Below are 17,096 nucleotides of genomic sequence, written 5' to 3' on the forward strand. Positions count from 1 at the left end.
TGTTCTGTTAAATTTTGCTATTCTTACTGGGGTGAGATGATATCTCATAGTTGTTTTGATTTGCATCTCTCTCAGGGCTAGGGATTTTGAATATTTCTTCATATGCTTGTTGGCCATCTGAATGTCTTCTTTTGTGAAGTGTCTGTTCATATCCTGTGCCCATTTTTCTATTGGATTATTTACCTTTACCTTGTTGTGGTGCTCAAGTATTTTATAAATTCTAGATGTAAGTCCCTTATCTGAAATGTCATTACCAAACACTTTTTCCCAGTCTGTGGTTTCCCCTTTTACCCTGTTGAAGAAATTTTTGGATGTGCATAGGGATTTTAATCTGAAATTTTTGCTCTTAAACACTTTGGAGAGTTACTTGTCAGCCAATTTTCTCAATGCAACATGTCTTGATTTCTTGACTGCTGTTCCTATGGATGTTGATTTTGGATCTAAGCAAAATAAAATCATTGACAGCATCGGTGTTTTCTCTTTCTGTCATGATGTTGCTTGTTGGTTTTTTGATTTCTTGATCTTGAGATATAATCCATATGAAGGCTGTAGTCTTTGATCTTCTGGAGCAAGTATTTAAAACTCTTCACTTGCAGCAGGCAAGGACGTGTCATCTGTGTAACACAGTTTGTTGAGGAGTTTCCTCCAACCCTGGTGCCACATTTCTATTGACATAGCTTCTTGAGTAATTTGCTTAGCATACAGATTGGATAGATATGGAGAAAGGGTACAACTGTAACACACACTTTTACTGATTTTAAACCATGCAATGTTCCCTTGTTCTGTTTAAACTCCAAGTTCTTGGTCTAAGAATAGGTTTCTCAGGAGCACAGTTCAGTGTTCAAGGATTTCCATCCTTTTAAGTGTAAGCTAAAATCTGTTATGGGTCACAAAGTCAAATGCCTTTACCTAGTCAATAAAATACAATAAACATATTTGGTATTCTGTGCTTTGAGTAAAGATCCATCTGACATCACCAGGTATGTCTTGAGCCACAGCTTTATATGAACCCAGCTTGAATTTCTGATAGTTTCCTGCTAATGTACAGTTATAGCAATTTTTAAATAATCTTCAGCAAGATTTTACTTCTATGTGATAGTAATGATATTGTTCTATAACTTCTACATTCTTTTGATTCACCATTTTTGAGAATGCAAACAAATACAGCAATTTTCCAGTTAGGTGGCCACATTGCTGCCATCCACATTTCTTGGTACAGGCTAAGGAGCATGTATTTGTTTGTTGACACATGTCTGTTGGTATTCCATCAATTCCCGGGACATTATTTTTTACCAATGTCTTCAGTGAAGCGTGAACTTACTTTTCTATTATTTTTTTCATCATATACTATTTTCTTAAATAGTTCTTTGTCAATTAAATCTTTCTGTGCAATGACTTTATTACCTTGACCTTTTTAAAAAAAAATAATGTTTCCTGCATCATTCCAGGTTTTGTCCACAGCAACCTTCAGTTTTGCAACTTGAGGCCTGAATTTGGTTTTTATTTCTTTTAGCTTGAGAAATGCCAAGCATAGTCTTACCTTTTGATTTCCTAAATCCAGCTCCTTGAGCCTTTTATTATAATATGTTGTTTTATCTTCTCCTGCTACCCTTTGAAATGTTCAGTTCAGCTCTTTTAGTTCATTATGTTTTCCCTTTGTTTTGACATATGCATGTTTGAGTGCAATTTTAAGAGTCTTTTCTGACATCTACTTTGGTATTTTCTTTCACCTCTCTCATTGTAATGACTTTTTGCTTGCTTCTTGGACAAAATTGTTAATGACATTTTAGAACTTATCAGGTCTCTGATAATTAGTGTTCAGTGCATTAAATCTGTTCTTGAGATAGTGTCTGAATTCAGGTGGAGTAGACTTAAGGTTGCATTTTGGTTCCTCTGGACTTATTTTAATTTTCTTCAACTTCAGTTTGAACTTGCACATGGGTAATTGATGATTTGTTCTGTAGTCAGCCCTGGCCTTGTTTTTACTTCTTCATAGACATTTTCCACAGAGTAGTCAGTCTGATTCCTATGTAGTCCCTCAGGTGAGGTCCTTGTAAATGTTAGAGTTTGTCTAAAGCCTACCAGGGCAAACCCAGAGTACAATTGTGTGACTCTCCTTCCTTTCTCAAACTTCCTTAATCTAAAAAAAATCTACTCTGGTGCCAAATATTCCTGGAAGCATTTGTTGCCAAATTACCTGAAACAAATCAAGAATGGAAAGTGGAGCATTTTAAAAGTCACTGGAAAGATTAGAGATTTTTTTGTCTTACAGGGCTTTAAGGAGAGTTAATAAATCTTCTTTATGTTCAGAAAGTCTTTTAATAGACATTGATTAAGTAGAGTTGCTGCACTTTGATTTGGTATTACATTGAAGAAAAATCATTGCCCTGAGGAAGTTGGGAGACTAAATTCATATGCATGAAAAAAACCTCAGAACAATTAAACTGAATAGCATGAAGGGAAATATAAAGCAGTAGGGCTTGAACCCTGGTATACTGGGGAGAGGCAAGGGTTTAATGCTGCTCAAAGAGACTTACTACTGTGATGCGATAGATTCATAAAACACTGTTGCTTAAAGACAAAATTAAAAACAAAAAAACCAAACCAAACCTAGAATGTTCACCTTCTGTATAAACTCAAGAAGATAACCAGTAGCTTTTTACACAGCGCAATTAATGCATCCTTCTGAAGTTTTCAATGTTCAGGCTGATTTCCTTTCAGACTCTCACCTGCACCTCATGCCAGACTGTTTCTGTCCAAATACATTCTTGGTCTGTGGGATATGGAATATCTTTTTAAATCCTAGCAAGCCCTGTTGAGAGTGAAAAGCACAGCTAGAGACTTACCTCAAAAGCAGAGGCGTGGAAAGTATTTTAATGTCATGAGGTTTAGAAACCACGGTTATAGGTCTGTTCTCTCTTTATTAGGAAATTTTGAATTCATGGCCTTGGGGGGTGGGGGGCAGTGTGAGCATGAGTCCTCCATACAGGCTTTCTCTCTTGTTCCTTCCCACACTCTCAGCGCCGAAAATGAGCAGCCTAGAAAATCAGAACAACAAAACCTTTAACTTAATAGCATAAAATTTATGGCTGAAATCTTGCAAAGCTTATGTGAGCAAAGTAAAATAATTACTGTCTCTTTCTTTTAGACACTTGGCTTTATGGCTCCTGTCACCTCTATCATAACACACTGTTGATTTAGTAGCTCTATTTTTCAAGGCAAATGGCCTCGTGTGATGTTTTTTATGCATGCGGCCATGATCATGAGATGACAATACATAGACAAGACTAGAGGGGAGCTAAATTTAGATAATGAATGGGAATACTGTTAATGGTTTGGGTTTAGTCATGCTGTCAGTATGCCAACTGAACTTTTCCCCTGGCTCTTTATCTTTCTAGATCCTGAAATCCAAAGACCTAACATCCCCAACTCAGCGCTACATTGACAGCAAAGTAGTGAAAACACGAGCTGAAGGCGAATGGCTGTCCTTTGACGTAACTGATGCTGTTCATGAATGGCTTCACCATAAAGGTTACACACCACTCCTCTCTTTCCCTCCCTGGACGTTCAGTGACCCTAAGTTGTTGAGTATTTATTGTATAAAACACACACAACAATGACCTCCTTGACTTTATGTTTTCCAGATAGGAATCTGGGATTTAAAATAAGTTTGCACTGTCCGTGCTGTACCTTTGTACCATCCAACAATTACATCATTCCAAATAAAAGCGAAGAACTAGAAGCAAGATTTGCAGGTAATTAAAACTCGGTATATAAGGTGATAGAGGAAGAAGCACATACTAAGTTTATAATCTTAGAGGAGATGAAGTGAGTTTGCATGTGAGAAAAGTAAAGGTTGGGGATTCCTGAGGAGTTTCTTTTGTTTGGTAAATAAGTGGTTGGGAAAGAGGTGGGCAGGAAAGATTATACAAAAGGGATTGCTACCGTGCTACTTCTACTGACTGATGCCTGAGGATGACCTGGTCAATATTAACCGACTGACTGATTTGCCCTCCAAGTTATTAAATAGTAGTTAAGCCCTTTATCTTCATTTTAACAAACCAACTTTACACCTGTGCATTTGAGGCACTCCTTAGTAATCCCCTAAGTAGGTGTCAGGAAACCTAAAGTGTATTATTTCATAGACTAAAGGAGTCCTCTTTCACTACGGCTTGCATAATTCACATATATTTGAACATTCCACCTGTTTTAACTTTGTACACAGTATTTCAGCTGGCTTCCTCACCAGATTTTAGAACAGTTTTTAAACATATATCAAGGTTCACATTGATGTTTCCCCTCCTCTTGGTTGGGACTCAGTGAATTCGCTAAAAGTCAAGGAGTTGCCAAGTGTTCAAGTCACTTCCCAGATCAGCTGACAGTTCAGTGGCTGATGGGTGACGAGGAGAGTGCCGTGTGGCTGGTGTAGTATCAGCCTTGCACTGGCAAGTCGGGGAGCTGTATTCCCTCCTCTTAACTCACATCATCAGAAACCTCCACCCATTTTCAGGAGACTGCAGTGGCTCTTGCGTATGGAAAAATTCTCCCCGAAGTCTAGAGATGTATTTCATTCTCAATCCTCATCATGATCCTCCAGTGTTTGGAGAATAGATGCTTAAACTGGCAGTCTCTTGACATGCTTTGGAGAGCTCAAGTTTCTAAATTTTAGATGGAATCAGGAAAGTGGTGAGGATGCCATAAAAGAAATGAAAAAGCCCTTTCTTCACCGCTTTACAAAATAAACTCAGGTGAGGGTGACTTCTGTTTCACTTGAACCCAATTCATTGCAATTTAATGGACATCTCAGTTTATGTTCATTGGTGAAGTCTTTTGAATTTAGGAGTCTCGGTCAGAGTGTGAACCAGCAGAGTGACAAGGCATGTTCTATTACTGTGGAGTTAGTCACTGAGGGAGTAAACACAGTCTAACCTGGGGATTGGCTGAAATAAACTGCCTAAGTTGCCTTTCACCTTGTGTCCAAATCAACCAGAAAACAATTTGACAAGATTGCCCTGACTATAGGTCAAAGGCTTAACCTGCAATGACTTTGCGAACCACAAGCTCTCATTTTGACATTGAACTTCCTTCTGAAAAGAGCCCCATTAAGACGTGTAGATTGTCTTGTGCCCTGTCTGCTTCTGTGGGGGGAATGACTATAGCCAGCTGATGCTGCTGTGGTGGTCATCACTGCTATTTGTGACAATATGCGAAAGAAAAAAATATAGCTCATGATATTTGATGAAGATAAAGCTAAATGTTTATTACCCAAATGCATTTTTTCAAGGTATTGATGGCACCTCCACATATACCAGTGGTGATCAGAAAACTATAAAGTCCACTAGGAAAAAAAACAGTGGGAAGACCCCACATCTCCTGCTAATGTTATTGCCCTCCTACAGACTTGAGTCACAACAGTCCAACCGGCGGAAGAAGCGTGCCTTGGATGCCGCCTATTGCTTTAGGTAAAGAAAATAAAAACAAAACACAGAAATTGTGTTTGATAACTCTTTAACTGCCTTTGCCTTTTCTTTTGTTATGTATTGGCCTGGGTGGAACTCATTGGTTAAAGCTATGTGTAGTACAGGATAACTGTCATATTGTGTTGTACCTCCTAGTGGCTTAAAACAGTTAAGTCTCTGTAAGAACCATCAGCTCTTTACGATCCCTGAATGGCACCAATAATTTGCACCCCACTATTAACTGAAGGGTTCCTAGTTCAAACTCACCCAGCTGGTGATCTCCTCACTTCCATTGACATTATGACCTTCTTGAAAACAGTTCTATTCTGTGAAACAGGGGTTGCCATGAGTCAGATTTAACTTTATGGCAACTCAAACCAATAATTCATCAGCTCTTTAACAATAACCTAAGTGTGAGAGGAAAAAACAAAGCAGAAAGCAGAATACACATACAACTCTGGTTCCTTGAGTTTTTTTCCCCCTGAATCTTCTAGCTGAAGAAGAAAATGAGCTGTCTGCTGTCCCAGAGCCAATAGACGTTTCTGTGAAATGCTTAATGACAGCTCCATAGGGAAGGTGTATGAAGACTTACCCTCTTCAGAACCCCAGTCATACTCCTTCCTCAGTAGTAGAAGAGAATAAGAGAGAAATGAAAAGCAAAGCTAAAAAAAGAATTCCTTTCCCATTTCAATGTACATGCATGGTGGGGAAATAGGACTGTTTTTCCATGGTTTCTTGCTGAGTTTGGCAACAGGAAGATTCTTTATTTTGAGAAGTATTAGGATAGTGGGAGTGTCTGGATGGTTAACACAACAGGCTGCTAACCTAAAGGTCGGAAGGTCAGGTCCGTCTAGATGTACCTCTGAAGAAAAGTCTGATGATATGCTTTTGGGAAATGAGCCATTAAAGACCCTGGAGAGTACAGCTCTATTCTGATACACATGGGGTCATCATGAGTTACAGTTGGTTCAGTGGAAATTGATGTAGGGCAGTAAGGGATCATCACTTGATCAAGTGTCTAAGATGTCAGGGTTCAAGAGTGTAATGGCCTTTTTTAGTTTCCAGTGTTTGCATTCAGCAACAGGCCAAGCTTTCCTGATCTCTCATTCATTTCTAGGTCAAGGAAAGGAAGACAAAATAAGAATTTAGTTTCAAACAAAAATGCTTGAGATGGGTCTTTGAATATAGCTATTGTACTTAATTCATTTTTTTTATTTGAAGGGATAATAGAAACATGATAGCAAAACTGGCCAGTGTTGATTGAAAAGGGCTAGTTCTCTTCCAGCTATCTCTCAGGTACTGACTTTTGAGGTCTCAAAGAAACTGAGGCATAGAGCTCATGAATGAGGACAGTTCAGTCCAGCATGAAAGCACTTGAGATTACAATCAAATACTTAAAAACTTGATTCATAATGTATGCTTTTTAGATGTTGGTTGAATAAAATAACAAGTTGTTTGTCTAGTTAGGAGTGGAGGGGGAAACCAGCCTTAAAATCTCCATTGCTTTTTCTTTTTACAGGAATGTGCAGGATAATTGCTGCCTACGTCCACTTTATATTGATTTCAAGAGGGATCTTGGGTGGAAATGGATACATGAACCTAAAGGGTACAATGCTAACTTCTGTGCTGGCGCGTGCCCTTATCTGTGGAGTTCAGACACTCAGCATAGTAGGGTAAGTACTTGGTCAATTTATTCTTTCTATTCTCAGGCTATTAAAATGTGCCTGGTGATGGTATTTCCAAGTTAATTTTAATTAACACAGACCCCTTTCATTACCACATGTGATGGTAAGCTGCTGCCAATAAGATTATGTCCTTGAAAATGCTGTGGAACAGCTCTGCTTTGTGACCTCTCGGGTCCCTGTAAGTTGAGATCTTTTTGGATGATCAAGAAGAATATAGGCTATAGATAAAATCAGAAAGTAACACAAATCAATTTGAAACAGTAGGGCTTACCTTCACAATTAGATATTTAACAGCCTGAGGAAAATTTTACTTCTTTTCTTCTCTCTTTTATATTTTTAACAACTACAATCATAAGTAGGTAGCCAGAAAAAAAAGTTAGAAATGAGTTAATCAATATATCATAGTGTAAGATACAGCTAAGATGTGAAGAAATGTAGCTTCTTATTTTGAATAAAATTATTTTTACTATGTCAAGAATTGGCATACTAGAACATTTAAGTGGAGGCCTTAATTTAGGGGATTACTAGTATATAAAAAGGAGAGAGCCAGTTTATAGTAAATATTATCCTTAAATAGCAGTGCTAAACCTGAGATTGATCTGAAGAACAAAAAATTATATATGTGAAATTATTTTCTTCAGTAATTTGGAAATTATTGCTATTGTTACATGCCATTGAGTGGGAACTGACTCACAGCTGATACTCTAGCAAGCTTTCAGAAGCCGTAAGTCGCATGGGAGGAGATTGCCTGTCTCTCGAGGAACAACTGTTAGATTTGAACCATCTGTCTTTGGGTGGGCAGCACAGCTCCTTACCACTAAACCACCAAAGGTCACCAATTGGAAATCAGTATCCCTTTATTGTTTTGTTAATAAAACCCAAAATAAGTGAGAATCTGGATGTTTATCAAGTTGCTTGAATCAGTAGAGAGAGCTAATTCTTAAGACAGATCTGTGACTGGTTGCTATGGTTTCCCAGCCCCAATTAGCAAGGAGTCCACAATAGTAGAGTCCCTGTGCATTGTAGATGGCTAACATGCTGGCTGCTAACCAAAAAATTGGCAGTTTGAATCCACACGGAGGTCCCTCAGAAGACATGCCTGGTGATCTACTTTAGACAGATCAGATACTGAAAGCCTTATGGAGCAGTTTTCCTCTGAGTCACCGTGGATGTCACTCTGGCTTACATTAGGTCACGATGAGTCAGAATTGTGTGTGTGTGTGTGTGTGTGTGTGTGTGTGTGTGTGTTCCTGTGTATTACAAGTGTGCTGCTGGCACACTGTTTTAAAAGCACTTGGCTGCTAACTTAAAGGTCAGAAGTTCAAACCTGTCATTTGCTGTGAGGGGGGAAAAAACCTGGCAATCTAAAAGATTGTTGTAATTATTGAGTACCATCCGGTCAGAACTGACCCACAGCTGACCCTCCAGCAGGTTTTCAGAGGCAGTGAATCACATATGAGGAAATTGCCTTTCTCCTCTGGAGTAGCTAGTGGATTCAAACTGCATGCCTTTGCGATTGCAGTGCAGCTTCTTACCACAAGGCCCGCAGAGCTCTCCTATCAAATTCTATGGCACATTTCTGTTTCTGTCATATAGGGCTGCTTTAAGTCAGAGTCATTTTGAAGGCACACAACAACATATTTGGCATGTGTTCATTGCATTTGTTTATGTTGTCTATATGAATGTAGAATTTCAAGTTGGAAAGGCTATACATTATATTCTCCAAACCTTTCACTTTTCTAAAGATACTGGGTCTTAAGAATGTAGATCACTTGCCTGAGATCAAGGTCTGGAATGCAGGCGGCCTAGCCATGTAGCCTGAGTCCATTTTCTCTGCCTCACTGACTTTAATTTGTGAAATGTGGCCTTACATTAGGGTTTCTGTTCTGCTCTTTATACCTCTGTAAATCTCCCTATTAGAGAGGCATTAGAAAATTTGCTTTCACTGCAGGATAGGAAAATGAATCTGCTGCCAGAAAGATCACATAATACCGTCAGCCAAATCCAGGAGATTGGGGGTTATCATTTATTTTGGACAACCTGTATTCTAAAATTCCTCTTTTATTCATATGAAAAATCATGTGTTCATGAAATGTGAAGGATGTTTATTTATACCTGCCTACATATGCTGGACTTTAAACTGACAAATATGGCTCCTCTTCCTTCAGCTGTTTTCCCAGCTCCCCTGTGGATTTTGGCACTGTGAGCTGACCACGTGCTTGGCCATGTGAGAGGCGCTTGCTCATGCCTGTCCCTTTGTCTGGGCTCTCTGGCAGGGCTGCCTCATCTGGGCAGCGGCAGCAGTAGCTGTAATGTGGGCAGGGCCCAGTTGCCAAGTAGAAACCTAATTCTACTCCATGATACACAGAGGGAGTGTGTGAAGGCTGAGACCATGCTTGTTTTTCAAGGAGAGAGGAAGAATAACTGTCATGGTCACAAATATGTGGTTTGGACAGTTCCCCAAAAAGGCAGAGGTAGTTTAATAAAGTAGTCAGTGTTGCTGTGCTGAACAGATATTCTGTCTTAAGCTAAAAAAATTGCAGTGAATTTCGAGGAAAAGCGCACTTTGCTGTTTGACTAACACATTAATGGCATCCTTGGAAATGTCTCTGTATCATCAGTGGGTAACCTCCATACTTCCACTGGCAAAAGTCACCATTCCTTTGATAGAATATGGAACTAAAGGTACAGGACTAGCTGTAGATCTCTGTCTGCACCTCACGGAACACCAGTTATCTACTCATCTAACTTAGTCCCTACCTTTCACCAGATGGAAGGCTAAAGGGCGGACTTATTATTACTGACATTGTTTTAAGCAAATATGAGCGATTAGGAATGTAGACTGCTTGTGTTGCCACTTAATAGTCAGTGTTGCTACACTTATGAAGCAAATATAGATGAAGAAAAAACTTTGATCTATTTTTTAAAATGAAAATTTAGATGACATGAACTGGCTTAAGAGGACAATTAATATAGAAAAATTCTACATTGCAGACAGGTGGCTGTTTCTACACCCATGTGTAAACTAAAGCTCTAATAGGAACTTTAGTTAAAATTTGTATTCTTCTGTTGACCTATATGCTCATTACCTCATCTAGCACAGATCTTATTTTTTTCTGGATAAGATTTACTAGACTCCAAGATAAAAATACTCTATAATAAAGACTTTGACCTCAAAGGAACTCTTAGTTTCAATGTGTTATAAAAATATACATCCACTCCACACTTACTGAATTAGAGTCCACAGCAAACATTATACTAGACTCCAATTAGGACCCAAATACCATATCATTATGGGGGAAATGGTGATGTGCAAAAATAGAGGATGACCACATCAGACAAAGTGATGATATCATTTCATTACTGCCAAATTATATCATTAAATAATTGCCAAATGACTGAGAATCTTGGCCTCATCAAGCTGACACATAACCTTGACCATCACAGCCAGCATTTCTCTCATCTCACACCTTGGCATTTGTTACTTCCAAACATGTGCAAAATAGCTGGAAAGCAGAATTTTTACTGTTGTCATAAATTCAAAATACTGGATAAGAAGATAATCATTAAGTGAGTTGCAAATGTATGCTTATGCATTAATAAGTTGTAAAGCAGTGTAGAAACAAAAGCAAGAAAATGAGAGGATCAAATAATTGTGATGGACTGGGGAATGTTATAGAGCAAAACAATGAACAGAGTCAAGGCTTTTAGGAAAACTTTGGAAATCAGTTGAACTTTGTCCAATCTGGCTCTTGAAGGATCTTTCTTTTGAAATGAACAAGAAAGGGCTTTAATGAGGAAATGGTGAATTCACTGCTTGCTAGACACAGCTTCACATTTACTTTAATTTGGAATTAAGGAATGCAATTTTAAACCAAGAACTATTCATATTGCATATTCAGTGCCATGAGGTCATTTGGTGGGCTCAATTATAAACTCACCAGCAGCACCACAGAATACAGGCCTGTCAGCCTGATTTCATATACTCCTGCCATGAAAACACGGTGGGATGGTTTCTCCTGGTAATACCTGGAGTTACCATGAGTTAGAATTGACTGAATGGCAACAAATTTGGTGTGGATTTGGTATACCGTACTGTTGTTGTTGTTGATTGCATTTAGTTGAGCACAACTCATAGTGACCCTGCAAACAAAAGTCTGAAGCCTTTTTATAACTATAGACATTTAGTATAGAGTTTCCGGAGGCATACTGCTTAGGAAATGGATGCCACTCCTGCTTCCAAATCTATGTTCACTGGGAGCTCCACCAAACACTGTCCACCATGGGTAACAATTATGGCATTTGACACCACAATGGCACAAAGTGCAGCATCACAGCAACCTCAGGTTACCTCAGTACAGCGTATTGACAGAAGAATTCTGTATCATCAAGAAGAATTTTCCTCCAAAATATAATAACAACCAACTTTAAATACAAAGGCCCTCCCCAAGGTCTGGTCTTGTCAAGACTCTAAACAAGAGTCTTAAAAAAAACCAGCCAATACAGTATGTTATTGTTGTTATGTGCTGTTGAGTCATCTGCAATGTATAGCAACCCTATGTACAGCAACTCTGAACCATTCCCTGTCCTGAGCCAGTCTCACTAACTCCGACATATCAACCCCCATTGCCTCAGATACTGTATCAACCTATCACACAGTACTAGGGATTATAACAAACAGGTTCATCCTGGAGAGGGTGAAACTAGGCTGCTCCTTCAAGGCAAAGATTCTGAGGCTTCGTCCGACATACTTTGGGCAAGTTGCAAGGAGGGACCAGTCCTTGGAGAGGGACATCATGCTTGGGAGGGTGGAGGGACACTGCAAGAAAGGAAGACCCTTAAGGAGATGGATTGACTCAGTGACTAGGGTAATGGGGGTAGGTGTGACAGAGACAATAAGGTTGGCACAGTACAGAACAGGGTCCAGGGCTGTTGTAACAGGGTCGCTATGAGTCACAAATGACTTGATGGCACATAACAACAACAACAACAACAACAACAACAACTAAGGATGATAAAAGGGCAATGCAGATTATTATTTTTTAAATAATTGCTTTCTTTCCCCCTTTTTTTAAATTTCTCTTCCATGTCTCTCTTCTCCCTTTCCAGGTTCTCAGTTTATACAATACCATAAATCCTGAAGCGTCTGCATCTCCTTGCTGTGTGTCACAGGATTTAGAACCGCTGACCATTCTTTACTATATTGGTAAAACACCCAAGATTGAACAGCTGTCGAATATGATCGTGAAGTCCTGCAAGTGCAGCTAAAATTCTTGTAGGAGTAGCAGGACAAGAATCAAATGATGATGACGATGATAGTGGCGGCGATGATGCTGTAACCAGAAAATATGAGAGCCTTGGTTCATCAGTGTTAAAAAAATTTGGGGGAAAAAAAAGCGGTACTAGTTCAAACACTTTGCAAGTTTGTGTTTTGTTTGTTACAACTGGCATCTGAAACAAAAACAAAACAAGTTGAAGGCCTTATTCTACATTCACCAACTCTGTAAGTGAGAAAAAAACAAGAAGCAAAACCTTTTGTTTTTTGTTTGCGCTATTTTTTAAGGAAAAAAAAATAAACACTGGAAGAATTTGTTAGTGTTAATTATGTGAAAGAAAAAAAAAATAAAAACAGGAAAATCCCAGTAAGTGGAGTTGCTGTACGTACCAATCCTATCGCATGCCTCACTTGATTGGTCTGTATTGCTATGCAATAGGCACCCTTCCCATTCTTACTCTTAGAGTTAACAATGAGTTATTTATTGTGTGTTGCTATATAATGAACATTTCATTACCCTTGGAAAACAAAACAGGTGTATAAAGTGGAGACCAAATGCTTTGCCAAACTCATGGATGGCTTAAGGAACTTGAACTCAACCAAGCCAAGGGGAGAAAAAAAAAGAGGTCATGTTAATGTGATGAAAACTCAAGAGAGTTTATTGACCAAGCAAGTCTGCATTAGGATGAAGACTCTGAAAGCACATACTATGTACCAGCTGCCTAAGGAAACTTCTTGTAAGGTCAAATACCGAAAAGCCTGTTAATAAAGGAAACTTTCAGTCTGAATAAGTCTGTAAGATATCCACCCCCCCCCCGCCCCATTCTCAATGTAAATGGTTCTTTGTCAACTAGATTAGTCAACTGATGAAATGATAAAATGTTTTGACATATCTTGGCCAAACGTTAGACCTGAGAGTACTGCTATATAGCTGTGCTGTGGTTTTTATTCTTTCTTCATTCAGGAGTGTATGTCACCATACCAGTATCATTGCAATGGATGGATGGGTACAGAAGCCAACATAATTGGAAGTACACTTGTAGATCACTTTTACAAACTATTAAATCAAAAGATTAACTACTTTGTAAATTTACAAATTTGCACCGTATTTTTTATATTCTGTAATAATAGAATTAGACTGGACTTCAATTTGGGCTCTTTTTCTCTTTTTTAATGATCACTCAGAACCGTGTGTTTCCTTCAGCTGTTTGAGACTTTGGAATAAAACTCCTATATTTTGACTTGCACTACAAGTACATGTTTCATAGTATTTGCTCAAGTTGTGCTTTCTGTATTGTGCATTATCATCACATAAGCTACCTGAGTTGATGTGTTTGGGTTTTGGTGTTTATTTTTTTACAACAAAAAAAAGATATTTTCAAGTCCAGTGGTCTTCCTTCATCTTACAAACATTTTTACTAAGCAATTCCAATGTTAAGAACTTTTGTTTTAGGAGAATGGAGAACCTTATATTTGCATAGATAGAAGAGAAAAACTTTTAATTTTAGCCAAAAACTCAAGGATCTGTATGGCATTGAGAATCTTACAGTTAAAGATTCCTCTAATTTGGTTTGATATGTAGTTTCACAGAATTCTGTGATTATGGGAGAGTAGACAGTTCATACCAAAAATCTTTTCTTTTAATCAGATTTTCAGTGTTCGGGGGGGTGGGGGTAATAATATGATTTTAAATAATTTTTTTAAAGGGGAAAAAGTGAGGTCAGCAGAAGTCATTCATTTTATTTCATTGTTGAGGTTTTTAGTAGATGTATTTTGAAGGTTGAAATGATATGTCAACTTCTCTCACTATTAAAGAATTCTCTCTTTCCAATGAGTGAGAGTTCGTTTGGAGGCTAACTTTACCTTGCTTTATCTAATACTTGGCCACATCACTGCAGTGTTGTTATGTTTTGATTTGTAGGCTATGTCAAGTCATCAGGTAAGTCATTTATTTAGCTTTACACTCACTTACTCATTGCTCTGAGTCTGAACCAACTCATAGCTGACCCTCCAGCAGATTTCTTAGGCTGTAAATAGCATGGGAGGAAACTGATCATCCTTTTCCCCCCCAGAGCTGCTTGGTGGACCCAAACTGCCACAGAAGTGTGACTTTTAAGTTAACATAGAAACTCCCTTTGGGCTATGCCAAAACAATGCGGTATTTCTGGTTTCACCAAAAGAACAGCACTGAGAGGTGGACCCAAAATGAAGTGAGGGGGTAAACCCAAAATGAAGTTGTATAATATGGGATACTTCTTGCTTTTCTTTTTGAAAAATGTTTGTGACCATTCATTAAAATGAATAATTGGATCTACAAATTTGAAAACTGGAAAATCAAAAGAAGAGTTGCCACCATAGTGAATAATCCTTGTGTTAGATGTAACTCAAACCTGGATTTGGATGGGGGTCCATGTTCTCCCGTATTCACTTTCCCATTAATTTCATGTAGAACACTTTTATTTCTGCAGGTATTTTTTTTTTCTCAGATAAGATAGAATTTTGTTTTGTATTACTTTCTTTCCTCAAGAATGCACTGATAATATTTTAAATGCTCTATTTTAAGATCTCTTGACTTTTTAAAAAAAAAATAAATTCGGGGTTCTTATAAGGTCTTTATTTCCCTTAAGTAAATGTTACCATGAGTGGGAAGGGAGGTGGGGGGGGGGAGTTAGTATGTGATGGGGCAGGGCAGCAGTTTTTATGTGTTAAACAGCAATACAATTTTATGATTAGCATGTTAAAAAAATCAACTGTAAGAATAATTGTAAGACTATAAGAATAGCTGTTTTGTATTTTGATGATGTTGTATTTTAACACCCTGTATGTTTGTTTTGTGGTGCTCTAGTGATAAATAAATTATTTCAATTATATGTTGATGTGTTTTTCCTCTCCTGATACCATCACTGAAGCTAGAAAACACCTCTAATACAATTACATCAATCCTAGGGGTGGAGAATCATTCCAACTTTAAGATTGGTTGCTAGTTGTTTTCTTAAGGATACTCACTTCATAAATGCCATGCTTTCTACCTCAAGAGCCAGGACATATCCAATAAGGCCTGTAGTGAGTCCTGTGCAGTCATCCTTCTCCTTTTTATTGCTATTTGGTGATTGTTTGAAATTTCGTTTCCATTCAGCTTGATTGTGTACCAGAAAAAAAATGCAGAGATGTTTGGATCATGCTTTGGCTTTCTGGTTCTATGTACTGCCAACCCCAGAGCCAAGAGAGCTGGTCTAGACAGTATCCCCTGAAGCCCCATAATTTGGATGGTTGCTCAGCCCGCCAGATAAAACAAGAATCACGTGCACTTTGGAGGCCAGCAGTTTGAAGAGCAACAATTCTCTATTTTTCTTTTTTTTCATCCATACCACTGCACCAAAATAGTCCTTTTCCTCTTAAATTCCATTGGCTGTTACCTACAGGATCATACTTCCCAAAGAACTATCAGTTTCTTAAAAACTAGAATTTTTTTTAATTGCTTGTGACTCAATCCAGCTGTCTTGCTTTATCAAATGAAAGAACAAATCTGTGACTATGGTGTTGACTAGTTATTACCCAGAAATAAATTCGAGTAGTTAGAGTAGAAAAGTGGTTCCCTTTAATGCACTTCCAATGCTGATGCTTTAACTCATAGATAATGAGTGTAAGCTTCTATAGAGTATGGCTGGTACAGCCCCAACACCCCAGCCCACATCACATAAAGCTGAGGTTATCAGAGTGAGCTAATAGTTACCAATTTTAACAAATTGTCCAGTTTCTCTGAGCTTATGTTTTCTTATTTGTATTATAAGGATGATCATATTCGTTTTGCAGAATTTTGCCTGTTTGTGTGCCCTTGTTACTTGAAATAAATTACGATGAGACGTATGTAGCATGGTGTTTGGCCTGTTGATGATCAGGAGATGATCATCTTACTGTTTCCCAGCCTGTTCTGTGTCGGCTTCTTTGAATCCTTTTTAATGAGCTTTTCATTTAGACTGTAAACTGCAACTCCCACTTCTCCACCTTGATACTTGTGTAATGTATGACACTTGAAGGCTCTAAACTCCTAAACGGACCAATCCATCAATCGTCTCTAACAATATTCTGTAACTTTATTTGTTAACCTTTGGTTTTAATTTACATGATTGACCAGAAATTGTTCAAAATTGAAGGAAAGACATTAAGACTTAAGTCTACCAACTAAAATGTAAAGTAAAAGAGAGAAAGTGATTCTTCGATGACTCACCATTCCTTAAGAAGTTGCTGAGCACTTACTACTTACCAGAATTGTCCTCTGTTAACTTGTTTAACCTCACACTTCACCTTTTTATATATTTTCAATAGAAGTCCATTTTGCAATGAAGCAGAGACTACTTAACTTACAAGTGGAGTGACTGAAGTAGCTTGTTAGTGGAGCACTAGAGAGCTGTCCTGTCTAGTCCAAAAGACACTAGCTAATGAGGACGGGAGAAGACAGGGCCACATTCACACTTGTTCATAGGGTCTCTGTGAGTCACAGTCACCAGCACATAACCACATCAACATGGGTGAGTACTGATCATTTGAAGCATAACTAGTCTGAATTTAGATAAGCTGTGAGCTTCAATTCACAACGGATTTTGAAAACAGGAGGAAAAAAGGATGTAAAATATCTCCTTAATTTTCATATCGATTATATGTTGAAGCACTATTTGG

The 17,096-nt window shown here is 38.2% G+C and overlaps 1 protein-coding gene across 2 annotated transcripts in view; it reads left to right on the forward strand.

Moving 5' to 3' along the window:
• Positions 1-13,203, forward strand: part of TGFB2 (transforming growth factor, beta 2) — a 133,245-nt gene extending 120,042 nt beyond the window's left edge. The window contains exons 4-8 of one of the 2 annotated variants that reach the window (XM_006890565.1): positions 3,399-3,531; positions 3,645-3,755; positions 5,285-5,462; positions 6,979-7,132; positions 12,254-13,203. In XM_006890565.1, coding sequence (XP_006890627.1) covers positions 3,399-3,531; positions 3,645-3,755; positions 5,285-5,462; positions 6,979-7,132; positions 12,254-12,412 — 735 coding nt within the window. In that variant the 3' untranslated portion in view covers positions 12,413-13,203. The remainder of the gene's footprint in view (positions 1-3,398; positions 3,532-3,644; positions 3,756-5,284; positions 5,463-6,978; positions 7,133-12,253) is intronic. The other variant, XM_006890566.1, reaches the window with a different exon arrangement.
• The last annotated feature ends 3,893 nt before the right edge of the window (positions 13,204-17,096 follow it).

Source organism: Elephantulus edwardii, unplaced genomic scaffold (assembly GCF_000299155.1).
Source record: "Elephantulus edwardii isolate Elephantulus edwardi_28Jun2011 unplaced genomic scaffold, EleEdw1.0 scaffold00090, whole genome shotgun sequence".
NCBI lineage: Eukaryota > Metazoa > Chordata > Mammalia > Macroscelidea > Macroscelididae > Elephantulus > Elephantulus edwardii.